The 27253-nt window shown below is 45.1% G+C and overlaps 1 protein-coding gene across 5 annotated transcripts in view; it reads right to left on the minus strand.

Moving 5' to 3' along the window:
• LOC147116898 (uncharacterized) overlaps positions 1-27253 on the minus strand; it is a 347723-nt gene that overhangs the window by 112804 nt on the left and 207666 nt on the right. For 3 of the 5 annotated variants that reach the window (XM_085987340.1, XM_085987341.1, XM_085987339.1), the window contains 4 exons: positions 26623-26649; positions 25589-25630; positions 5604-5636; positions 5444-5482 (listed from right to left, as the gene is read on the minus strand). In XM_085987340.1, the coding sequence (XP_085843466.1) occupies positions 5444-5482; positions 5604-5636; positions 25589-25630; positions 26623-26649 (141 nt within the window). The remainder of the gene's footprint in view (positions 1-5443; positions 5483-5603; positions 5637-25588; positions 25631-26622; positions 26650-27253) is intronic. The other 2 variants (XM_085987343.1, XM_085987342.1) reach the window with 1 other exon arrangement.

The following is a 27253-nucleotide window of genomic DNA, read 5'->3' on the forward strand; positions in this document are numbered from 1 at the left end:
TAGTCTGATTATCATAAAACTATTTTCTTTGGTTCAAAGCAGCATATAACATTACAGTCGAACCTTAATTATTGGCACTTCCATTACACAGGTTCTTGATTATCCACAGAATTTTTCTGTGGCAGTTGAAGCTGGATCAGGAGACCTGTGGGAGTTGGGCTGTGTCTCTCTTATCTATCAACTTTCATTATTCAGTAGGTGGAAAAATTGAGGTGCCACTGTGGTTAGAAAAGCACTGTGCATAAATTGTAACTTAAAGAAGTCTGTTAGGCTTTTAATATATGCAGAAGGTTCATTCACAAACATGCACTCATGAATGAGTACAATGTAAGTAAATGGAGATAATTCCTCAGATGGAAAATTTGCAGCAATCTAACTCCATTTCCAGTGCACTCCCAAGTAATATTTTGCATATTATCTTTCTTGAAATACAGAAGAATGTTTTTTCTCCAGTGCTATTGAGCACCATCCATGAGGCCATGGCTATTTAAGACGGGAGTAAGAAGGCAGTGAGGAATCCACTGGCGAACGAGAATTGTCCATAATTATTAAACAATTGGAAGGATATCCAACTGCAATATTACATAGTAGGAAGAGCCATCACCTAATGCTTGATCCTCCACAAAGCCTTACCAAAACATTCCAGGAGTGTCTGCTGTGCTGTGGCAGAGCAGGGGGACAAACTGGCCACTGAAAGTCCTTCCAAACTAATAATACACAACCTGAAAGAGCAGGAAATGCACCTGACAAATTATGTAATTGGGCTAGGCACTGTTGGGCTAGGCACTGTTGGCACATAAGATGGGCTCTCTACTCAATCTACTCATCATACGTTAATGCAAAACTAAAAACCCCATTCCTCTGTTCTGGGACTCAGCTGTGAAGATATTTATCTCCAGAAGCATCTGAAGAACATCCTGGGGAAATCTTGGACTTGGATCCACTTCTTCAGTGACTGAGGTGGACCATCAGAATTCAGTCTTAGGGCAGAAAGCCTCCATGGCCATAAGAATGGTATGCACACTTTGGCACTAGGCCCAACCATCTTCAGCTGCTTCATCAATGACCTTCCCTCCAACATAAGGTCAGAAATGGGGATGTTTGCTGATGACTGCACAGTGTTCAGTGCCATTCACAACTCCTCAGATAATGAAACAGTCCATTCCCGCATGCAATAAGACCTGGACGACGTTCAGGCTTGGGCTGATAAGTGGCAGGTAACATTCGTGCCACACAAGTGCCAGGCAATGACTATCTCCAACAAGTGAGAGTCTGACCACCGCCCCTTGACATTCAATGGTATTACCATCGCTGAATCCCCCACCATCAACATCCTGGGAGTCACCATTGACCAGAAACGTAAATGGACCAGCCACATAAGTACTGTGATAACAAAAGCAGGTCAGAGGCTAGGTGTTCTGCGGCGAGTGTCTCACCTCCTGACTCCCCATCTACAAGGCACAAATAAGGAGTGTGATGGAATACTCTCCCCTTGCCTGGATGAGTGCAGCTCCAACAACACTCAAGAAGCTCAACTCCATCCAGGACAAAGCAGCCCGCTTGATTGGCAACCCATCCACCACCTTAAACATTCACTCCCTCCACCACCGGTGTACTGTGGCAGCAGTGTGTACCATCTACAAGATGCACTGCAGCAACTCGCCAAGGCTTCTTCGGCAGCACCTCCCAAACACGCAACCTCTACCACCTAGAAGGACAAGGGCAGCAGGCGCATGGCAACACCACCACCTCCAAGTTCCCCTCCAAGTCACACACCATCCTGACTTGGAAGTATATCGCCGATCCTTCATCGTTGCTAGGTCAAAATCCTGGAACTCCCTACCTAACAGCACTGTGGGAGTAACTTCACCACACGGACTGCAGCGGTTCAAGAAGGCGGCTCACCACCACCTCCTCAAGGGCAATTAGAGATGGCCTTGCCATCGATGCCCACATCCCATGAGCAAATAAAAAAAATCATCCCTGCCATAAGTCCAGCATGAGTGTTGCAGAAGGACTGACAATTAAATCTGGGCCCAGATATGTTGGGTTCCAGCCTCCCCTGCCAGTTTTGCAAGGCCTTCTATGGGTCGCAACCTCCATCCTACATCCAAACAACGTCACCAACATCAAATGGGGTGTGGCCAGGGTTCTCAGCCCTGGCCTGGGGATCTGCCAACAGGCTTGTTCACCCAGTGAGAAGGGGCATACTGACCTACCAGCCAGCAGGATTATGATCCCCCTGGGGCTTCAGGCCTGGGTCATGACCTGGCCCTTCCAAAGACTTTAAAACTCGTAAGATTTTTTCAGCTGCCTTATAAAAGATGTAAATTAAGGCACCATTGACATGTTTCCGGAGTGAGCCTTTCTCCCCTCTTCCTGAACATGAGAACTTTGCAAGATGGTCCCTGAATCCGATCCTGCCACCATCTGGTATTGGCAACTGGCCTCCGGGCTATGTGATTTTTCACTGGTTCTCGTCAACTTCCTGTCCCTTCTGGGCAGGAATCTGGAGCAACAGGATTTAAATAAGACGTGACAGTTAAAATAGCCCAGGCTTCACTTCTTGGGCAGTGGGTGGGATTCCAACTCATCTCGCTACCCACCCAACTGTTTTTTAAATTGGGACCATTTGTTTTAGATAATCTCCTCCGTAGGGGCTTATTATGGGTAATGTCTTCCTCATTTTTTTGTTCTAACTTCACATACAATTAGGTAATGACAGTCATTGCCATCTCTCTAGCAGACAACAAACTACACAAACTGTTGAAATCCAAGCTCCTATAAACTGGTTCTTTCAAGAGACATGCTATTAGTTGGAAGTTCTGGGTGAGATTCTGTATCAGATCAAACAGTTTATATTGGTCAAAAGTCCTCCCTGTATGAAATTATGTTTGAATTGTCAATACTGAAGGTCATAAAATCTGAGAACCTGAGTCTTCTCAACCAAGATTGAATATTATTTTCTCTTCACATTTCTGGTCAGTGATCTGCACTGTGAAGGGCAAGTGGGTGAAAAGTTGTGTAGAAAGGTCTGCTAGGCAACTGTCAGCTCATCACGTGTCTCAGCTGTGCCATCTTGAAACTTGGACCAGAATTCTGGCAGTCCCTTGTTCTGTGAAATTGTCATTTCCACATTGCCTAATTTACTCAAAATCAAACTGATCACTACTGAATGGAATGTCAGTTCATGTGACCAGGTTAATGGTATCTGCCATCTTTGCCTACATAATAGTCACTGCACTCCTCGTTATAACTTATTGTACGTGAAGCACTTTGAGATATTTTTGAGAGATTTGTTAAGTTGTTACATAAATGCATTTCTATTTCTTTGTTTATTGTTTTATGCTTGTTGGTCCTTGTTTGGGATTGGGACTGAGAAATGTGCCGTACTTGCTTTGAACTAATGTCTGCTCTGCATGGTGTAAATGCAGAAAGCCTAGGAAGGAGCCCCATCCTCCTTGTTGATATCCAAGAATTACACAGTAAGGAGATTTTCTGGGTCTGCCTGGGCACACTGAATCGCCTGGGCACAGAAATTTAGACGAGCAGAGCAGAATCCTGTAAAGAAACCCACCCAAAAGTGAAGAAAACTTTGAAGGAAATTCTTCTCTATGGATGCTAGGAGAGCAGAGGTGATTTAAAAACTGTTTTCTTAAGCAAAGATAAATGAAGATTATAAATTTTTCCTGGGTTGGTGTCAACATGAGAAAAGACATGGCCCTTATATGACACAACACAATAAGGGAAAGCACTCAAGACAAGATCACCCAAGGACAGGTGCTTTACTCCAGCAGGATGATGGCAATGTCCTATTACTAAGTGGAGTTGAACAAATTAAGAAGATTTCATGATTTCTGATTGCAGTCAGTTAACCTAATTATCCATATGGAAGGAGATCATTCAGCCAATCATGTGTGTGCTGGCTCTTTGCTAGGGCAATGCTACAAGCAACACTTCATGAACAAACATTGATAATATTTTAAGGCAGCTTCACCTGCCATTGATTCCAACCTTCCAACAGGATACGTTGTAAATCTGTTGTAAAAGAAAGTTGATAATAGGGTAGTTGCATCCCAGGCCGCTCACTGAAATTGCAGCAGTTCCTCTGCAGATTAGAATTCCACTCTACATTTTTTGCAAAAGTGCAGCAGTTATATTTTTTTCTGTTGCAAGATTAATTTGTGACATGACTATAATTCATATAAAGACCAGCCTCAGATCTCCTCAATGATATTCACATAATGCTCGCTTTGGACCTAAATTCTCCTCCACTATACTGTCCAAAATCAAGTGGTATCGTGGTGGATTTAGAGCAAGAATGGTGCAGGGCGGCCTATTCCTGGATTTCCCTCCCCCCTAAAACTACCACGAGAAATTTCCCTCCCCCGCAACAAGAATCTCAGCTATCTGACTATTGACCACTCTGCCAAATACAGGAAACTTTTGATTAACCGGCCACTAAATAACTGGAACGCTCTATCCACCAGCAAAATTTAGGAGTCGGTTCAGATAACTTTTTTTACTTTTAATTACTTTTTTTACTCCATTCGTGGCTGTGCAAGCATGTAGCTGAAGCTGTTACTAAGCTACAGAGACGCTTGCAACTTGTGCCGATTGTTTTGAAGCTGTGCAACAGGGTTTGTTGCTTTATACGGAGCTCTGAGCTCCGTATCTTTTACTATAGTGTTCGGTTATCCGGCATTGTTGATGGACCGGCACCAGGTCGGTCCTGTCCGTGCCGGATACCAGAAAGTTTCCTGTATAGATAACGACGGGACACGGGGCTAGGAAAGCCAGTATATTTGCCTGCCTTCCCTCTGCAGCTTTGCTAACTCCAGGGTGCCAATACTAACTGCAGCAGTGGCAAGAATCCCTCTGATCGACTTGTTGAAAGGAGAGGGCCCAGTCGTTGCCACCTCTCCCTCCCTACTGCCCAATCACGTATTTTGTATTGACCTCAACTCATTCCCGAGGTCTTAATAAAAATTTCAAATACAAATCTTCAGGCACTTCTTCCCCTTTATCAGTGCCTTCTCCTCCTCCTGGCACTGCAGCAGGTGTCCAACTGCAGCTCACCAAATTATGCTGGTTGACAGTGGTGGGCTCCCTCAGTTAGTGGAGACCCCGCTGGGAGCCTACCCTGCATGTTTAATGACCCCCCAATCCAGAGATCCAGATTACGGTCATGGCGGGTGGCGTGTAGAAGTCCTGTCCCAATCCATATCTGGTGGCATCTTTATTTACAGGATCCATCTACTCAATTCCACAATGTTCCAGAGCAGCGATGCTCTGTACCACTGGGTCACTTTATGATAACATATTATAAAACAGGTCACATGTCTTTCAAACCACGTGTACCAGCCACATGGACCAAATGGTCCTTCCTGGTTATCTTCAATCTCTTGCTCCTGCATCAACTTTTTCCACTTCCAAAGCTTACCCTTTTCTTCTTCTGAAACTTCACCATGCTGCAACCTTTCTGTTGACAGAGAACAACAGTACTCAGACTTTTACTTAATATACAAGGTTTGAACTAGGCTATTGCAGTGAAACCCTATCATTTTAAAATGAATTCCTTTTCAGGTTATCTTTCAACTTACCAAGTTGCTCCTGAAGTTCTTTCAGAGCCACCTCTGTCAACAGAGAACAAAGGTCTCAGTACAAACCTTGCATATTAAAGAAAATTCTAAAATACTGCAATCATTTAAATATTGCTATTATTAAAGCATAAATCTGAATGAAACATTACTAAATGGCATGAACTGTTGAAAAATGTTCCTCACTGAGGTTCAAGTAGGAGAATTGTTCCCTGAACACCCTGGGCGGATATGGCCTCCTGCTGAGAGTCTTTCTCCCCCTCCTCACTCTTCTAGCAGCTTGTCCTGCGGTGCATGGCCTCTGTTCATTCTCCAAGTCATGCTGAATTCCAAGAGGAATTCCTACAGGTACACTCATGTCTGGTAGCAAATGGTTTGTGCAGAAGCTTGTGCTGAACACATCTTCAGCTGTGCGAGGTTAAGAGAGGGCATCGATTGGAGCATTGAGCTCCAAAATGGCACCGCTGGCGTCAAATCAGTGTTGCACACTGATTGACATCATGATCTGTCTGCTCTGCATACCTCCGGTGGACGTTCACTGCATGCGCGCTAACGCCCTCGCCAATATAGCGTCCAGTGCGATTCGTGCCACAAGTATGGGCGCCCACCACAGACTCCATTTTGGAGCTCTATGGGCACTCGTAGTGCCCAAATAACGGGTGTTAACGATCCAAATTTTGTGCCCAGGCTCTTTAGCTGAACCAGTTCTTGTTGGTGTTTACCCTCTATGTGAGTAGTAGTCCTAATCCCATGTGCCCGCCCTGTTCCCATATCCCTTTCTTCCCTTTTCCTTCAATTACCTGTCTAACATGCTTATAAGTACAATCAATCTACAAGGTTGAGTTTTAAGCTAGCGATAAGTTGAGTGAAATTATTTTCAACCACAATTAATATAAATGACAACGTAACATAAAAACAACATCATATCATTGTGAGCACTGCAGCACCAAATCCCTTCTCGTCCTGAGCTGTTAAATCAAGACAGTAATGTTTTGTAATCATCCATATATCCCATACTTTTTGTGTCCAGGTTCACTCTATGCTGACTTTTATAGGAAGGTATAAGTCACTAAAGCTATTGACTACATAACAAACCACAGTCACAGCCAGCATTGGACGGTAACACATTACCATCCAAAGAAGGGAACAGATCTATGGTAAAAAAAAAATTAAGAAGCTACAAATTCTGGAGATCTGAAAATCAATAAACTGTTTTTTTGTCTTTACAGATGCTGACTAACCTGCTATTTGCCCTGAATTTTCTGTGCGTATCCCTGATCTACAGTGACATCTTATAGCAGTTTGTAATCAGTGAGCTGCTGAATGTGGGTGATTTTCAACTTGTAATAAGTCTAGTCATTTTTCATTTATTGCCTGATGCTGAAACATTAGGAATCCCAGCAAAATTACATAAGGACAATGCATGCTGTCAGAAGAGCAGAATTAAAGAAGGAAAGTGGAAGTGAAGTATCACTGTCAGTAACTAAACAAAGAAAAGCCTTATACAGCCAAGTCGTCGTCGTACGTGTCTTCACACTGTTCCCTTTGGGGAACTGTATGAAGTGGTGGAAGGATTTCTGGCCGCGTTAACGCTCCTTCCGTGACCGTAACCATCTTCATACCAGCCATTAGGGTGGTTAGTCCTATGGCGGGAGGGTTTTACGGGCTCCCACAACCCATACGAGGGGGGGCCACCCACACCCACGGACGCAAGTATCCCGCTGGATGTCAAACCAGAATTTAGAGCTGGAGCTCTGACTCCACTTGCCGGGACTGTCTGGAGCAGGGTTCGAAACCCTACACCTTCTGGCCCAGCGGCGGGGATGCTACCGCTACGCCAAAGGCCCACTCCTACAGCCAAGTGAAAGATATTAACATTGAAATCATGCAGAAAATTGGAAAAGGTTTAAACAACAACAACTTGCATTTATATAGAGCCTTTAACGTAGTAAAATGTTCTAAGCCGCTTCACAGGAGCATTTTCAGACAAACTCTGACGTGAGATGTTAGGAGAAGTGATCAAAGAGGTAGATTTTAAGGAGCGCTTTCAAGGAGGAGAGAGAATCAAGAGGCAGAGAGGTTTAGGGAGGGAATTTCAGAGGATTGGGCCTAGGCAGCTGAAGGCATAGCTGCCAATGGAGGGGTGAATGAAGTCAAGAGGCCAGAATTGGAGAAATAAAGAGTTCTCAGAGGATTCTGGGGCTGCAGGAGGTTGCAGAGAAAGGAAGGGGAGAGGCTATGGAGGGATTTGGAAAACAAAAATGAGAATTTTAAAATCGCGACGTTGCTGGATCGGGAGCATATGTAGCATGGCTGAACGGGACTTGGTGTGCAGGACATGGGGAGCAGAGTTTTGGGTGAGCTCAAGTTTACGGAGGGTGAAAGATGAGAGGCTGGCCAGGATAGCATCGGAATAGTCAGGACTAGAGATAACAGAAGAATAGATGAGGGTTTCAGCAACAGATGAGCTGTGGCAGGGGCGGAGACGGGTGATATTACAGGGAGGAAGTAGACGGTTTTGATGAAGGAGAGGATATGGGATCAAATAAGATGCCAAGGTTGTGAACAGCCTGGTTTGGACTCAGACAGTGGTCAAGGAGAGGGATGGAGTCGGTGGCTAGGGAACGGAGTTTATGGTGAGAACCAAAAACAATGGCCGAAATTATATGTACTGGGCAGGTCAGGTGCGAGTGGTCAGCATGGCGGATTGCGACCCTGTTGCTGATTCCATCCCACTGCAGAAAACAACTTTGCAATAATGGGTCCTATTAAGTCCGCCCTGCATGTTACCCAGCCCAATTAAATAGTGTGGGTCTGATGACATCATCCATGACGCATTTTCAGCCGGTATATTTAAAGGAGCCATGGCCATATTGCATTTGAAGGTTCATCTAGGAGTGTGCAGCAGGCAGCACACTAGAAGTTTTCATTGCTCCAAATAGTTGGAGAGATGGCTGCACAGAGGCAGAGGGCTGCACAGAGGCAGAGGGCTGCACATCCAGGTTCTCTGATGACCCCCTCCATATCCTGGAGGGAGTCGGAGCATGCAGGGAGGTCCTCTTCCCTTCCAATGGGCAGAAGAGACCTCCTCAGGAGACAAAAAGAGCCTGGCTCCAAATTGCAGAAGAGGTCAACATCAGGGATGTGTTCAGGAGGACCTGGGTGCAGTGCCGCAAACGTTTCAATTATCTCATTAGATCTGGAAAGGTGACTACAAAGCCACACTCAACTTCATCCTGCTGTGCCCATTCACATCCCCATCTGCCTTCCCAACCCTACTCCTGCACATTCTTACTCACACCAACATACCTTGCACGTCCACCCATCCCTCTCTCTCTATCTCCATCATCACATCCCCATCTTACAAGCCACCCCTCACACTCAGCCTCATTCTAATGCAATCATACCAACTAACAACAGAGGAAAGGGAAACAAGGATAAAAGCAAAAGATAGGGAGGAGAAAAACAAAAGTGGAAGTCAGAGAAATCAACGGTTTAAATCAAACATGGCCACAGTAAATAATACTTCTAATAGGTCTAAGAGCGTTAAAAAAACAAGCCTGAAGGCTTTGGCCTAGAAATTGGGTTGGGGCGCCAAAGTGGCACCAAAGTCGCCTGAGCACAGGATTTAGCGCAGCATTCGAGGCTTTAGTGATCATCAGATATTCAGTTTCATTGCCCCTAGAGGGAGACGGGGCAAGGCTCAAGGCGCTCCGGGTCCCTCTTAGGGCGCTGAAACTGAATATCGCAGCGCAACGTGCCGCAGCGCCACACGCTGCGGCACAGCACGCTGCGGTACTGCAGGCCTTCCTCCCATTGTTAAGGGGGAGGGGCCTGCAACAGCGCAATCCCCGCTCGTGAGTGCCGGCAAACGAGCCCGGCACCAAGGAGAAGTGCCGGGCTCTCGGGAAACAGCCGGCAATGCCGCGGTGGGGGGGGGGGGGGCGGGGGCGGTCAGGAGGCCGGGGATGGAGGTGCTGGCAGGTGGCCGCCGAAATAAAGTGGCCGCCCCGCACCTCCACCTTAACTTGCGCTGCTGCCGGCACAGCAAGGCCCCGTGAACCGGGCGCGGGTAGCGAACAGCACAACTGCGGCGTTCGCTACCAAATATCGCGAACGGGGCGCGAATGGGGTGCTGCGCACACTGATGACGTCATCGGTGGCGGCGCAGCGCAAATGGCTAACGCCACCATTAGCGCCCCTGCTGAATATTGCGGGAGGCGCAGCCAGTGGCGCTACAGCCACTGACTACCTCTTTAGGTGCTAACAGCTGGCGCTACTCACCCAATTTTTCCCCCTTTGTGTCTTAACGCGAGGAGCATTCGTAATAAGGTGGATGAATTGGCTGCGCAAATAGAGGTAAACGAATATGATTTGGTTGGGATTACGGAAACGTGGCTCAAGGATGGCCAAGGCTGGGAACTCAGCATCCAGGGGTATTCGATATTCAGGAAAGATAGGCAAAAAGGAAAGGGAGGTGGGGTAGCATTACTGGTTAAAGAAGGGATTAACACAATTGTAAGGAAGGATATTAGCTCTGATGATGTGGAATCTGTATGGGTAGAATTGAGAAATACTAAGGGGCAGAAAACGTTAGTGGCAGTGGTATATAGACCTCCAAACAGTAAGGCGGAGGTTGGGGATGGCAATAAAAGGGAAATTAAAGAAGCGTGCAATAAGGGCACAGCAGTCATCATGGGTGACTTTAAGCTACATATAGATTGGGCTAACCAAATTAGTAACAATACTGTGGAGGAGGAGTGTTTACGGGATGGTTTCCTGGACCAATATGTCGAGGAACCAACCAGAGATCAGGCCATCTTAGGCTGGGTATTATGTAACGAGAAAGGATTAATTAGCAATCTTGTTGTACGAGGCCCCTTGGGTCAGAGCGATCATAATATGATCGAGTTCTTCATTAAGATGGAGAATGAAGTAGTTGACTCAGAGACTAGGGTCCTAAATTTAAATAAAGGAAACTACGATGGTCTGAGGCGCGAGTTGGGTAGGATTGATTAGGGAATATCACTCAAAGGGTTGACGGTGGATAGGCAATGGCAAACATTCAAAGACCGAATGGATGAACTACAGAATTTGTTCATCCCAGTTTCGCATAAAAATAAAACAAAAAAGGTGACTCAACCGTGGCTAACAAGGGAAATTAGGGATAGCATAAGATTCAAGGAGAGGACATATAAATTGGCCAGAAAAAGCAATAATCCTGAGGATTGGGAGCAGTTTAGGAGTCAACAAAGGAGGACAAAGGGATTAATTAAGAAGGGGAAAATAGAATATGAGAGTAAGCTAGCAGGGAACATAAAAACTGACTGTAAAAGCTTTTATAGATATGTGAAGAGAAAAAGATTGGTGAAGTCAAGCGTAGGTCCCTTGCAGTCAAAATCAGGGGAATTTATAATGGGGAACAAAGAAATGGCTGACCAACTAAATACATATTTTGGTTCTGTCTTCACAAAGGAGGACACAAATAACCTCCCAGAGATGCCGGGGAACATAGGGTCTGATGAAAGGGTGGAACTGAAAGAAATCAGTATTTGTAGGGAAATGGTGTTAGGAAAATTGATGGGACTGAAGACTGATAAATCCTCAGGGCCTGATGGTCTACATCCCAGGGTACTTAAGGAAGTGGCCCTAGAAATAGTAGGTGCATTGCTGGTCATCTTCCAGAACTCGATAGACTCTGGAACAGTACCCATAGATTGGAGGGTAGCTAATGTTACCCCACTATTCAAAAAAGGTGGTAGAGAAAAAGTGGGGAATAAACCTGACATCGGTAGTGGGGAAAATGCTAGAGTCCATTATAAAAGATGTAATAGCAGAGCACTTGGAAAGCAGTGACAGGATCGGACAAAGTCAACATGGATTTACAAAAGGTAAATTGTGCTTGACTAATCTACTGGAATTTTTTGAGGATGTAACTGGTAAAATAGATAAGGGAGAACCAGTGGATGTGGTGTATTTGGACTTTCAGAAGGCTTTCGATAAGGTCCCGCATAAGAGATTAGCGTGCAAAATTAAGGCACATGGGATTGGGGGCAAGGTATTGACTTGGATAGAGAACTGGTTGGCGGATAGAAAACAAAGAGTTGGAATAAACGGGTCGTTTTCCGAGTGGCAGGCAGTGACTAGTGGGGTACCACAAGGATCGGTCCTAGGACCCCAGCTGTTCACAATATATATTAATGATCTGGACGAGGGAATTGGATGTAATATCTCCAAATTTGCAGACGACACAAAGCTGGGTGGGAGGGTATGCTGTGAGGAGGATGTTGTGAAACTCCAGTACGATTTGGACAGGTTGGGTGATTGGGCAGAAACATGGCAAATGCACTATAATGTGGATAAATGTGAGGTTATCCACTTTGGTGGCTAAAACAGGAAGGCAGATTATTATTTGAATGGTAATAGGCTGGGAGAAGGGGAAGTGCAAAGAGACCTGGGTGTTCTTGTGCACCAGTCGCTGAAGGTAAGCATGCAGGTGCAGCAGGCGGTTAGGAAGGCAAATGGTATGTTGGCCTTCGTAGTGAAGGGGTTAAAATGAACCCTCTCTGAATTCAGACAGCCGAGGTGACCACTAATTAAGTGATGCCAGCAAAATTAAAATCAGAACAAAGGAGTGGGGTTATGTGAAGATGAACCAAAAGGAACCAGGTAGCGATAAGGAGTCTCATACTAACAACTTTCTTACGTGAAAAACAAAGATAAGACAGTACAGATTGGAAAAGTGCTACTCTCGCTAGTCTCGCACAAAGGAAGCTTTGCAAAACCAAGATAAGACGCAGCTGTGGGACAAGACAGAATGTGTTCTGAGTAAGCGATAAGAAATGTGCTGCTTTAGCTAAAAATTGTAGACACAGCAGAATATAGGGGTCATGGGAATTTGACCTGTGACCAAAGGCATAGTAAGATGTAACTAACCTTTACTAATACTGAAAAGAATAAATAAGCAATATGTGATCAGGTGATTATTGTAATACAATGTGATCAGGTGATTATTGTAATACAATGTGATTGGATGAAAATAGAATAAAAAGCTGTACCAACCAAGAGAGAACGAGAAGGGTGTCACTAGACAGCGGGGTCTATGACCTTCTCCCAGAACGTTCTTTAAGACAGACTCGAGTGAATTTATTTTTCACCAACAAATGTAGCAAGAGGGTTCGAGTACAGGAACAAGGATGTCTTGCTGCAATTGTACGGGGCCTTTGTGAGACCACACCTTGAGTATTGTGTGCAGTTTTGGTCGCCTTACCTGAGGAAGGACGTTCTTGCCATGGAAAGAGTGCAGCGAAGATTCACCAGGCTGATACCTGGGATGGCAGGAATGACGTATGAGGAGAGATTGTGTCGATTGGGCTTATACTCACTGGAGTTTAGAAGATTGAGAGGGGATCTCATCGAAACCTATAAAATTCTGTCAGGTCTGGACAGACTAGATGCAGGAAGGATGTTTCCGATGGCAGGGGAGTCCAGAACCAGGGGTCATAGTCTAAGGATAAGGGGTAAGCCATTTAGGACTGAGATGAGGAGGAATTTCTTCACCCATGAGAGTGGTGAACCTGTGGAATTCTCTGCCAGAGAGGGCGGTGGAGGCCAGTTCATTAAATATATTCAAGAAGGAGTTGGATATATTTCTTAAGGCTAAAGGGATCAAGGGATATGGGGAGAAGGCAGGGATAGGGTACTGAATTTGGATGATCAGCCATGATCTCATTGAATGGCGGAGCAGGCTCGAGGGGCCGAATGGCCTACTCCTGCTCCTATCTTCTATGTTTCTATGAATGTAATGAGCAGGGTGGATAAAGGCGAACCAGTGGATGTGGTGTATTTGGATTTCCAGAAGGCATTAGATAAGGTGCCACATAAAAGGTTACTACACAAGATAAGAACTCATGGGGTTGGGGGTAATATATTAATATGGATAGAGGATTGGCTAACAGAAAACAGAGAGTCGGGATAAATGGGTCATTTTCCGGTTGGCAAATAGTAACTAGTGGGGTGCCACAGGGATTAGTGCTGGGGCCTCAGCTATTTACAATCTATATTAATGACTTGGATGAAGGGACCGAGTGTAATGTAGCCAAACTTGCTGATGATACAAAGATAGGTGGGTAAGCAAGTTGTGAAGAGGACACAAAGAATCTGCAAACGGTTATAGACTGGCTAAGTGAGTGGGCAAACATTTGGCAGATGGAGTATAATGTGGAAAAGTGTGAGGTTATCCACTTTGGTAAAAAAATATAAAAGCAAATTATTATTTAAATGGCGAGAGATTACAAAATGCTGCCGTACAGAGGGACCTGGGGGTCGTTGTGCATGAAACACAAAAAGTTAGCATGCAGGTACAGCAAGTTATTAGGAAGGCAAATGGAATGTTGGCCTTTATTGCAAGGGAGTTGGAGTATAAAAGCAGGAAAGTCCTGCTACAACTGTACAGGGTATTAGTAAGACAACACCTGGAGTACTGCGTTCAGTTTTGGTCTCCTTTTGTAAGGAGGGATATACTTGCATTGGAGGTGTGGTGTATGTAACCTGTTCCACCTTAAGAGATGTACTACTTTCTCTGGCTGCTGTATACGTAATACCGGTGGTGACCACCGGTATATAAGTACTGTGTAGTGATATTGCTGTTAGTATAGCCCTGACCTCCAACTAGTAAAGACCTGTTGAAACGTTATTCTTGTAGTCTGTGTCAGTAATTAATCTTAAATACAACTAGAACACACAGACTTAACAGGAGGCAGTTCAGAGAAGGTTCACGAGGTTGATTCCTGAGATGAAGGGGTTGACTTATGAAGAAAAGTTGAGCAGGTTGGGTCGATACTCATTGGAGTTTAGAAGAATGAGAGGTGATCTTATTGAAACATATAAGATACTGAGGGGGCTCGACAAGGTAGATGCAGAGAAGATGTTTCCCCTCATGGGGGAATCTAGAGCTAGGGGGCATAATTTCAGAATAAGGAGTTGCCCATTTAAAACTGAGATGAGGAGGAATTTCTTCTCTCAGAGGGTCATAAATCTGTGGAATTCTCTGCCCCAGAGAGCTGTGGAGGCTGGGTCATTGAATATATTTAAGGTGGAGATAGACAGATCTTTGATCAATAAGGAAGCTGGCAGGGAAATGGAGCTGAGCCCCAGATCAGATCAGCCATGATCTTACTGAATGGCGGAGCAGGCTCAAAGGGCCAAATGGCCTACTCCTGCTCCTATTTCTTACGTTCTTATGAGTCACTCATATGGGGACTGATGTCATCAGCCACTGAATGGTGATCAGGTACATAATATGTCTACCCATTCTTCATATGGCAGATCTAACTCATCTCTTTACTCTCCCACAGGTCCATCAAAAGCACACCCCCCACCCCCACTTTTAACTCCACAGCGTGCGTGCGACATGAAGGACGTGTTCCCCACCCGGAAGTCAGCCTGATTGACAGGAGTCTACGAGGAGTCAGCAGCAGCGAGGAGGCATAAATACAGCGAGAGGCTAAGGACAGCACGGAACTGCAAGGAGTCGGCACAGCGAGGAGGCATAAATACAGCGGGAGACCGAGGACAGCACGGAACTGCAAGGAGTCGGCAGCAGCGAGGAGGCAGATACAAATCCGGCGAATTACAAAAGAACAGCAAAATCAAGGAGTGACGTCACAGGGCTGCAGGAAAGAGTCCAAGGGCGGGAGCAGTCAAACAACAACAAATGCCAAACCGCTAAAGTGACGTCACAACCAGGGAAGCAGCTGATTGGTAAGTAGGACCTGGTGAGTATTCTACAGTCCAGTCGTTAAAGTAAAAGTAAGGTCTCTAGTTTAGAGTAAGCAGTGTTTAAAGGGAAGTAAGGTCCCTAGTGTATTTAATATTCTTTAATTTAAAGGAAGTAAACGGAGTAAATTAAGGGTAGGACATGGCAGGGCAGCTCGGCAGCGTGGAGTGCTCCTCCTGTGCTATGTGGGAAGTCAGGGACACTTTCGGTGCCCAGGGCGAATACATGTGCAGCAAGTGTCTCCAGCTGCAGCTACTCAAAATCTGCGTTTCGGAGCTGAAGCTGCGGCTGGAGTCACTGTGGAGCATCCGCGAAGCTGAGATCTTCGTGGATAGCACGTTTAACGAGGTGGTCACACCACAGGTAAAGAGTGCACAGGCAGAAAGGGAATGGGTGACTGCCACAGAGTAAAAGAACTAGGAAGGTAGTGCAGGAGTCCACTGGGTCCATCTCCCTCTCCCAACAGATTTTCCGTTTTGGATACTGATGGGGGAGATGGTTTCTCAGGGAAATGCAGCAAGAGCCAAGTCTGTGGCACTACGAGTGGCTCAGCTGCACAGGAGGGGAGGTAAAAGAGTGGGAGAGCAATAGTGATAGAGGATTCTATCGTAAGGGGAACAGATAGACATTTCTGTGGCTGCAGACGTGACTCCAGGATGGTATGTTGCCTCCCTGGTACCAGGGTCAAGGATGTCACTGAACGGCTGCAGGGCATTCTGAAGGGGGAGGGCGAACAGTCAGAGGTCGTGGTTCACATTGGTACCAACGACATAAGTAGAAAGAGGGATGAGGTCCTGCAACAAGAATTTAGGGAGCTAGGTAGCAGATTAAAAAGCAGGACCTCAAAGGTTGTAATCTCTGGATTACTCCCGGTGCCATGTGCTAGTGAGTATAGGAATAGGAGGATAGAGCAGATGAATGCGTGGCTAAAGAGTTGGTGCAGGAGGGAGGGCTTTAGTTTCCTGGATCACTGGGTCTGCTTCTGGGGAAGGTGGGACCTGTATAAGTTGGACGGGTTGCACCTGAAGCGGAATGGGACCAACATCCTTATGGGGAGGTTTTCTAGTACTGTTCAGGGGGGTTTAAACTAACTTGGCAGGGGGATGGGATACAGAGTGGAGCTATAGTAGAGGGTGATGCACAGCCAAATATAGAGGAAAAACCAAGTCAGCCTGGAAGGCAGAGCAAATATGTAACGGCACAAGGGAGTATGGCAAGGCTGGATGGCATTTATTTTAATGCAAGGAGTCTTGCGAATAAGGCAGATGAATTGAAGGTGTTGATGAACACATGGGAGTATGATATTGTTGCTATCACAGAGACATGGTTGAAGGAGGGGCAGGACTGGCAGCTCAATATTTCGGGGTATAGAATCTTCAGGCGAGACAGAGGGGGGAGTAAAAGAGGAGAGGGTGTCGCAATATTAATCAAGGAGTCAATTACTGCTGTAAGGAGGGATGATATCTTAGCAGGTTCCTCTAATGAGACCATATGGGTAGAACTTAAAAACAAAAAGGGGGCAAGCACTTTGCTGCGAGTGTACTATAGGCCCCCAAACAGTCAGGGGGAAATAGAGGAACAGATATGTAGGCAAATCTCAGAGAAGTGTAGAAATAATAGGGTAATAATAGTAGGGGATTTCAACTTCCCCAATATTAACTGGGATAGTCAGAGTGTGAAAGGCTTAGAGGGTGCGGAATTCTTAAAGTGCATCCAGGAGAGCTTTTTGAGCTAGCATGTAGAAAGTCCTACAAGAGAGGCGGCAGTACTGGACCTAATTCTAGGGAATGTAGCCGGGCAAGTAATAGAAGTGTCAATAGGAGAGCATTTTGGTGACAGTGACCATAATTCGGTGAGATTTAAGGTAGTCATGGAAAAGGACAAAGATAGACCGGAAATAAAGGTTCTAAATTGGGGGAAGGCCAATTTTAATATGATAAGGCAGGATCTGGCCAAAGTGGACTGGGATCAGCTACTTGTAGGAAAATCCACATCAGCAGTGGGAGTCTTTCAGAAAGGAAATAGAGAGAGTACAACGCCAACATGTTCCCGTAAAGGTCAAGGGTGGGACCAACAAATCCAGGGAACCCTGGATGTCAAGGGATATACAAGGATGGATTAGGATAAAAAGGGAGGCTTTTGGCAGATACAAAGGACTAAAAACAGTGTAAGCCCTAGAGTATAGAAAGTGCAGGTGGGTACTTAAAAAAGAAATTAGGAGAGCGAAGAAGGGGCATGAAAAAACACTGGCAGGCAAAATAAAGGAAAATCCCAAGGTGTTTTATAAGTATATTAAGGGCAAGAGGATAACCAGGGAAAGAGTAGGGCCCATTAGGGACCAAAGTGGCAATCTGTGTGTAGAGCCGGAAGATGTAGGTGAGGTTTTAAATGAATATTTTGCATCTGTGTTCACTATGGAGAAGGACCATGTAGGCATAGAAATCAGGCAGGGGGGTTGTGATATACTTGAAAAAATTAGTATTGAGAGGGAGGAGGTACTAGCAGTTTTAGCGGGCTTAAAAGTGGATAAATCCCTAGGCCCAGACGAGATGTATCCCAGGCTGCTGTGTGAGGCAAGGGAGGAGATTGCAGGGGCTCTGACACAAATTTTCAGAACCTCTCTGGCCACAGGGGAGGTGCCAGAGGACTGGAGGACAGCCAACGTAGTAACATTATTCAAGAAGGGTAGTATGGATAAACCAGGGAATTACAGGCCAGTGAGCCTAACATCAGTTGTAGGGAAATTATTGGAAAAAATTATGAGGGACAGAATTAGTCTCCACTTGGAGGGGCAAGGATTAATCAAGGATAGTCAGCATGGCTTTGTTAGGGGGAGATCATGTCTAACTCATTTGATTGAATTTTTCGAGGGGGTGACTAGGTGTGTAGATGAGGGTAGTGCAGTTGATGTAGTCTACATGGACTTCAGTAAGGCTTTTAACAAAGTCCCGCATGGGAGACTGGTCAAGAAGGTAAGAGCCCATGGGATCTAGGGCAATTTGGCACATTGAATCCAAAATTGGCTTAGTGGCAGGAGGCAGAGGGTGATGGTTGAAGGTTGTTTTTGTGACTGGAAGTCTGTGTCCAGTGGTATACCGCAGGGATCGGTGCTGGGTTCTTTGCTGTTTGTGGTGTACATTAATGATTTAGATATGAAAGTAGGAGGTATGATCAGTAAGTTCGCAGATGACACGAAAATTTGTGGAGTGGTAAATAGCAAGGAGGGAAGCCTCAGGCTACAGGACGATATAGACGGGTTGGTCAGATGGGCAGAACAGTGGCAAATGGAATTTAACCCTGAAAAGTGTGAGGTGATGCATTTTGGGAGGACTAACAAGGCAAGGGAATACACAATGAATGGTAGGACCCTAGGAAGGACAGAGGATCAGAGAGACCTTGGTGTGCATGTACGTAGATCCCTGAAGGCAGCAAAACAGGTAGATAAGGTGGTTAAAAGGGCATATGGGATATTTGCCTTCATTAACCGAGGCATAGAATATAAGAGCAGGGAGGTTATGATGGAGCTGTACAAAATGCTAGTTAGGCCACAGCTGGAATACTGTGTGCAGTTCTGGTCGCCACACTATAGGAAGGATGTGATTGCGTTGGAGAGGGTGCAGAGGAGATTCACCAGGATGTTACCTGGGCTGGAGCGCTTCAGCTATGAAGAGAGACTGGACAGGCTGGGGTTGTTTTCCTTAGAGCAGAGAAGGCTGAGGGGGGACCTGATTCAGGTGTACAAAATTATGAGGGGCATAGATAGGGTAGATAGAAAGGAACTTTTCCCCTTAGTAGAGGGGTCAATAACCAGGGGGCATAGTTTCAAAGTAAGGGGCAGGAGGTTTAGAGGGGATTTGAGGAAAAACTTTTTCACCCAGACGGTGGTTGGAATCTGGAACTCACTGCCTGAAAGGGTGGTAGAGGCAGGAACCCTCACAACATTCAAGAAGCATTTAGATGAGCACTTGAAACGCCATAGCATACAAGGCTACAGACCAAGTGCTGGAAAATGGGATTAGAATAGACAGGACTTGATGGCCGGCGCGGACATGATCGGCCGAAGGGCATCTTTCTGTGCTGTATAACTCTACGAATCTAGTGCGGACCAAGACACCGCAGGACCAGGTAAGTGCTGGGCCCAGGATGGTTGGGGGACGTTTCGAAGCAGTGGGGGGGTCTGATCCCCGACTCCGGGTTGAGGGGGGAGCTGTAATCCCCAGTGGGGTGGGGGGGGCGGTCGTGATCCCGGGGAGGGGCGTTCCAGGCACAGGGTGGGGGAGCGTCCGATCCTTGGGGTGGGTCCGATCCCCAACCCTGGGGGGTGCAGGCTGCTGGTGGAAGCAGATTCAATAATAACTTTCAAAAGGAATTGGATAAATACTCAGAAGCACTCCTGCTTTTCCTGGCCCACAAGGATTGCTCCCCGATGCTGAAGCCACCTCGTTGCAGCCACCGGGAATTCCGAGCCCCACCCCCATGTCCCGCCTGAGTGAAAGGTGAAAGTGGAGGCTGGTTGGGGTCGGGTTTTACATTTTTATAACTTTCATTTTCCCCCATCCCTCCAACCCACCCGTTCTTACCTGTGAAAATTCTGGCCATAGAGTACAAAAGCACAGAAGTTATGCTAAACCTTTATAAAATACTGCGTTCAATTCTGGGCACCACACTTTAGGAAGGATGTCAAAGCCTTAGCGAGGGTGCAGAGGAGATTTCCTAGCATGGTATCAGGGATTAAAGACTCAATTACATAAAGAGACTAGAGAAGCTGGGGTTGTTCTCCTTCGAGCGGAGAAGGTTAAGGGGAGATTTGATAGAGGTGTTCAAAATCATAAAGGGTTTTGATAGAGTAAATAAGGAGAAACTCTTTCCAGTGACGGAAGGGTCAGCAACCAGAGGACACAGATTTAAGGTGAATGGCAAAAGAACCAGAAGCGATATGAGGAAACATTTTTTTATGCAGCGAGTTGTTATAATTTGAAATGTACTGCTGAAAGGGCGGTGGAAGCAGATTCAATAATAACTTTCAAAAGGAATTGGATAAATACTTAAAGGAGAATTTTTTTTAGGGCTATTAGGAAAGAGCAGGGAAGTGGGACTAATTTCAAAGAGCAGGCACAGGCACGATGGGCCAAATGGCATCCTTCTGTGCTGTATCATTCCATGATTAAGAGTCAACCACATTTGTGTGGGACTGGAGTCACATATAGCTAGACTGGGTAAGGACAGCAGCTTTCCTTTCCGAATGGAGAGTTGGATTTTTACAACAATTCAACAGATTCTAGAACGGTTCCTGCGGATTAGAAGGTAGCAAATGTAACCCCACTATTTAAGAAAGGAGGGAGAGAGAAAACGGGGAACTACAGACCAGTTAGATGACATCAGTAGCAGGGATAGTGCTAGAATCTATTGTTAAGGATGTGGTAACAGGGCACTTACAAAATAATAATAGGATTGGGCCGAGTCAACAAGGATTTATGAAAGGGAAATCGTGGAGTTTTTTGAGATTGTAACGAGCAGAATAGATAAGGGGGAACCAGTGGATGTGGATTATTTGCATTTTCAGAAGGCATTCGATAAGGTGCCACACAAGAGGTTATTAAACAAAATTAGGGCTCATGGGATTGGGAGTAATATACTAGCATGGACTGAGGATTGGTTAACGGACAGAAAACAGAGAGTAGGAATAAATGGGTCACTTTCGGGTTGGCAGGCTGTAATTAATGGGGTACCGCAAGGATCGGTGCTTGGGCCTCAGCTATTCACAATTTACCTCAATGATTTGGATGAGGGGACCAAATGTAATGAATCCAAGTTTGTTGATGATACAAAGCTGGGTGGGAATGTAAGTTGTGAGGAGGATGCAAGGAGGCTTCAAGGGGATATAGACAGGCTAAGTGAGTGGGCAAGAACATGGCAAATGGAATATAATGTGGAGAAATCTGAAGTTATCCACTTTGGTAGGAAAAAGCAGAAAAGCAGAGTATTTTTTAAATGGTGAGAGATTGGGAAGTGTGTTTGTGTTCAGAGGGACCTGGGTGTCCTTGTACACGAATCACTGAAAATTAACATGCAGGTACAGCAAGCAATTAGGAAAGCAAATGGTATGTTGGCCTTTATTACAAGAATTTAAGTGTAAGAGTAAAGACGTCTTACTGCAATTATATCTCTCTTAGGCAGTTCCCTCGGAACTGAGGATGACTTGCTTCCACATTAAAAATGAGTTCGCAGGTGACTGATGCGGGACCTACAGTCTCTGTCACAGGTGGGGCAGACGGTGGTTGAAGGGGCGGGTGGGTGGGGTGCTTGGGTTGACGTGCGCTCCTTGCGCTGCCTGCAAGTATATAGATGCAATTATATAGAATGCAATTATATAGAGTCCAGGTGAGACCACACCTGGAATATTGTGTACAGTTTTGGTCTCCTTACCTGAGGAGGATTTTCTTGCCATAGAGGGAGTGCAATGAAAGTTCACCAGACTGGTTCCTGGGATGGGGGGATTGTCCTATGAGAACAGATTGAGTAGACTAGGCCTATATTCTCTAGAGTTTAGGAGAGGTGTCTCATTGAAATATACAAAATTTTTACAGGGCTTAGCAGGGTAGATGCAGGGAGTATGTTTCCCCTGGCTGGGGAGTCTAGAACCAGGGGTCACAACCTCAGAATAAGGGGTTGGCCATTTAGGACTGAGATGAGGAGAAATTTCTTCACTCAGAGGGTGGTGAATCTTTGGAATTCTCTACCCCAGAGGGCTGTGGATGCTCAGTCGTTGAGTCTATTCAAGACAGAGATCGATAGATTTTTGAATATTAAAGGAATATGGGGATAGTTCAGGAAAGTGGAGATGAGGTAGAAGATGAGCCATGATCTTATTGAATGGTGGAGCAGGCTTAAAGGGCTAAATGGCCTACTCCTGCTCCTATTTCTTAGGTTCTTATGTTATGTACTCATTTTTTAAACTGAATTCAAATTCTCAAACTACCCTTGTAGGATTTGAACTCAAGTTCTCTAGACTATTTGCCCAAGCCTCTGGATTACTCGTCAAGTAACATAACCACTACAACTACTGTACCCATCAGTATTACATTGTTGAGAATCAACCCAATTTTCCTCAGTGTGTCCTCATTTCATATTCATTGGAGGCATCTGGCACCATTAGCAACCTCGATAGTCAGCCTCTGAAGGGAGGAAAATCCAGTGCTGCTGTAGCAGCTGAAAGGGCAAAGACAGTCATTTGTGTCTATAACAATGTGACTCACAGCAATGTCTCAGCCAGGTCTTCAGAGTACCAAGCTCACAATATTAAAGACTCTTCAGTTGAGGTGTTGCTATCTGAAATCAAGCAAAGGAGGACCCAACTTTTAGCCCTAAGGGAAGGAGGCCCAAGAAGGACATAATCTAAGGGGAGTGGAAGGAGGTGGCCTTGCTCGTGAGTGGCAACTCCCGTTACTTCCATGCTATTCGATGCCAATCACTGACCTGTCTAGATAAAGCCTCAATGCAACATGAGTCTTTTTGTCCCATCATTATGACTATAATGAAGGAGAATCACAGCAGTAAGACAATGTATTGGCATAGCAGCCACTGGTGGGTAAATTGCAATGGAGCAAGCGATGAGGAGAGAATGAGAGGAGAATGTTCTCATCACTCTCGGATCCCATACATTCTTTACCGAAGCCACTCCCCGATATAACAACAACCTCAAATTGGCAAGCAGTAAGATTGAACACACTTGGGATTCATCTGGCCATGGCAGTCCAGTGACAGCTCAGGCTAGAACCCTGAAATTATACCATCACTCCCTTTCCCTAGCCAACAACCATTACTTATCTAAGATCATACTGGGATGCAGAAACAACTCCAATCAAATTCATGGAAGGAAAATTGGGTATATTCCTTCACATGTGTGTTCGCCGAACCGTCTAATTTCTCCATACTCACTTTGGCCAGATAATGCAGTGTGCCTAGGAATATCTTCCCTATAATGTTTTGGGCCATAAAAACATCTTCGTGCAGTAGCTTTTCTTCCCACCATGGCAAGTATAATGTAATTTACAAAACTTTGCTATTTCACTTCTAATACCTTTCTTGCTAAGCCTTGCTAACTATTTTTATGATATATTCTGCATATATGTTTTAAAACTGCTACGCTCCTTCGCAGCCACATGTGATGTGTGCTGCTACATTACAATAATATTACAGTACTATTGTGATAAGCTGTATTCCTGCTGCACTCCTTGACAAGCACGGAGACAACATTGGCATTGTCTGTCATATGTTGCCAGGTTTTCTGTTTTCTTTGCATTGAAGGTGATTGTCTTCCCCAACCAAAAATATGCTGACGCTGCACCAGTACTATGCTTATCACCACTTATGGGGCCTCGTCAGTAAAAACAACTTTCACACCGTTGGCATAGAGCGATTTTCTCTGTCAACTCCAGCCTCTATCTAATCCACACTGGATTACTGAATTTTTCACTATTTTTAATACTCACCAGTTTGAGAATCATGAAAGGATCATCAGTGCAGGTGTGTCCTGCTTGCCTTCTAATTTTTCATTGTTGCTTACAAAATCGCTTTCTCATAAATCATGGCCTAGAAATTGAATTGTGCTGCTCCCGTTAAACAGGTGTAAAACAGGCACTTAAGGATCCAATGTGGCAAGTGGCGTGCACACGCTCATTCCACGCCGGAAGTGCATCATCTGCCATATTGGTAGGGGCTCCTCCATGGGCATCCAGGACACGTGCCATAAATAGATGTTAGGCACTTTGCATATGCAACTAGGGGGGCTGAATGGCTATTTGAGGCCTCCTTTACAAAATTGGATTGTGCATGACAGCAAGATGAGCCGTGCATGCTGTGCTAAGCTGCTTAAGGTGCTTTGCAGTCAAGCCATCAGTGATTAAAGGGGTCGCTGGGGTTGCCACCAGAGAGGTACGTTTTACTTATCTTATTGTGGAGAAGAGTGGTCCTCCCGGGTCCACAATATAAAGCCGGCCATTACTTTCCCCCTTCCCGATTGCCTCCCTCCTTGACTTTCCTAATGACCTTGACCACAGTGCTCCCATGACCAGCGAGCTGCCTCTGGGGCCATGACTGATGCCTGCAGCTTGCCGGTAATAAGCAAATGAGGCTGGCGGACTAATTTACCGTGATCCTGATGCCAGACTCATTAGGCACGTGTGCTGCACTAGGACTGCGCCCCAATTTCTAGGCCACAGTATGTTTGAACCACATGGTGCTACAATTTTTAGTGATAAGTGTGATGGCAGACCCAAGATACCTAAAGTACCTGCAGAATTATTTTTTAAAAGAGTTAAAGGCATAAAGGATTTCCTGATGCATTGGATTTGGCTGGCAGATCAACAGGGCGTGGCGACCCTGAAATTCCGTGCGGTTTCTACCAGTACCTTGCTATACCCCAATGGGACATCAGCAAACCTCAAAAATAAAATGGTGGGTAACCACCATTTTTGTGGGAACTCCACTAGTCTCCCACCAATGTTACGGTGGGAGACTGAAAGAACCCCCCCACCCTGCAGGGAACTTCAGGGCCGGTGTATCTGGAGTAAGTTATATGCATTACAGTCTTCTGCCTAAATAGGTTGTATCAGAGTGAAGCTCCAATGTTAAACCTTTGCAATGCAAGTTAGGTGTTAGCGGCCAAACGTAGTCCAAAGTGAAACAGAGTGACAACCCACTCTCCAGGGTGTCCTCTGCTTTGTTCTGGTATCAGGTCAAGCCCCGAATCTGGATTCAGGCTGTATTTAACTACAATTTCTGCCGGGGTTTCTCCCGATCTCCGACTGCAACTTTGCCAGAAACCCTAGTGAAATGACGTAAACAGCCTTTTACTCTTTAGCTCTGCGGTTTCTGCCACCCTTCCACTGAGGTATAAGTTACACTGGCAGATTTAGAGAATCCCTGTGGAAATTCTATCCCCTCGACTCTTGGGATTAATTGGAGAGACTGTACTGTGGAAAACACTGGTTGCTGATCAAGCATGTTCTTGTGGAGAAATGATTTAAACATAGTAACCAGGGGGAGCTGGAGATTAGGTAAGGGGTCCAGTGATGTCTCAACATACCTTGCTCTATTTTAAATACCTGTGTGAATATTATTATTGTGTAGCAGTAACGTATGAAATATTCTTGCTGCGATTTAATGGCAGTATTTATGTCTTTCAAAGTATCCTCATTTCTAAACTTACGTTTGTCAGCCAGGGTTGTTTCACTACAACTCGCAGTCACTGCTAATAAGTAACAGAAAAGATCAGTACAAAAAGTTTTGAATCCTGACAGAACATAAAGTAATTTTCTTCCCATATTTCCTGAAGGTATTGACTTATACTGGGCTACAATTGTACAGATGTTAACAACTCTGACACCTTGCCCAAATGGCCATTTTTCAGCTTTGTTCTCGGGATGTGGGCGATACTGGCAAGGCTGCAATTGTTGCTTATGCCTGGTTGCCCCGAGAAGGTGATGGTGGCGTTTCTCTTTAAACTACTGGAGCTTTTGTAGTGATGGTGCTTCCCACGATGGTTTTATTCTATCATAAAGACAGAAAGACTTGCCTTTATATAACACCTTTCACAACCTAAGGATGTCCCAAAGCGCTTTACAGCCAATGAAGTACTTTTGAATTGTAGTCACTGTTGTAATGTAGGAAATGCAGCAGCCAATTTGTGCACAGCAATGTGATAATAACCAGATAATCAGTTTTAGTTGAGGAATAAATATTGGCCAGGACACCAGGGAGAACTCCCCTGCCCTGGAATCTTTTACGTCCACCTGAGAAAGCAGATGGGGCCTCAGTTTAACGCTTCATCCGAAAAACGACACTCCCTCCGTACTGCACTGGAGTGTCTAGATTTTGTGCTCAAATCTCTGGAGTGGGACTTGAACCCACAACCTTCTGACTGAGAGACGAGAGTGCTAACAGAGCCACAGCTGATATATGCAAGGCATTACAGCTAAACCCGATTTGTCCTCCGCAATAGTCACACATTGCAGTTTCCCAACAAGGGACAATGGATAGCATCACTTCTTTAGCCTTCTGGTTTTGAGGCAATAGCAGCCAACGAGCAACTATATCAGCATATATAGGAATCAGACATAGGCTCTTTTGGCCCCTAAGGCAATGCCTTTATGTCTTTGCTAATTATGTTATTGGGGAAGTTAATATTTTGTATTACATTTTTAAAGCATCAACCAAAATGTCATTTGCAAATTTTCAACTTACCACCTCCCACTGCTCCTTCAGCTTGCACTACAAGAGAGAACAGAGCAATAAATCAATATTAACCATGCACAATAAAGCTAACCTGAGTACTGAAAATATTGAATGTTACAGTGCAACTTAGATATAGTACACAATTTGAAAAATAGTGAAAATAGGCTAATAGCCCTCTGAACAAGATGATATTGTATTTCCAAGGGCAACTGGAACCTATGGCTGTAAAATTTTAAACTGTATCCATTTTCTCTACATCCTTTTCACAATAGCGCAACTATACAGTTTACAGCAGTTGCCATGGAGACGGACCGGGCAGCACAATGTTTCTGACTGTCATGGTTTATCAAAGGTGCCATGCAACTTGGCTCATCTCCAAAGCAGACAGGATATTAAAATGTGGATAAAAGGGAAATAATTTAAAAACTTTGCAGCTACAAGCTCCAATTCAATTTTGAGCCTTTATAGCCAACTTGTAGTGAGCACTCTAAGTGGCTGTCAAAATACAATGCAGTTTTGATGTTTAAATTTTGCCCCCTGCAATTGAATGCCTATTGTAACCAATGAGTACTAAAACTGGTTTGAGTACTAAAACTGGTTTGAGTACTAAAACTGGTTTGAGTACTAAAACTGGTTTGCA

This window comes from Somniosus microcephalus, chromosome 5, assembly GCF_052327205.1.
Source record: "Somniosus microcephalus isolate GS21.2 chromosome 5, FLI_Smic_1.0, whole genome shotgun sequence".
Lineage (NCBI taxonomy): Eukaryota > Metazoa > Chordata > Chondrichthyes > Squaliformes > Somniosidae > Somniosus > Somniosus microcephalus.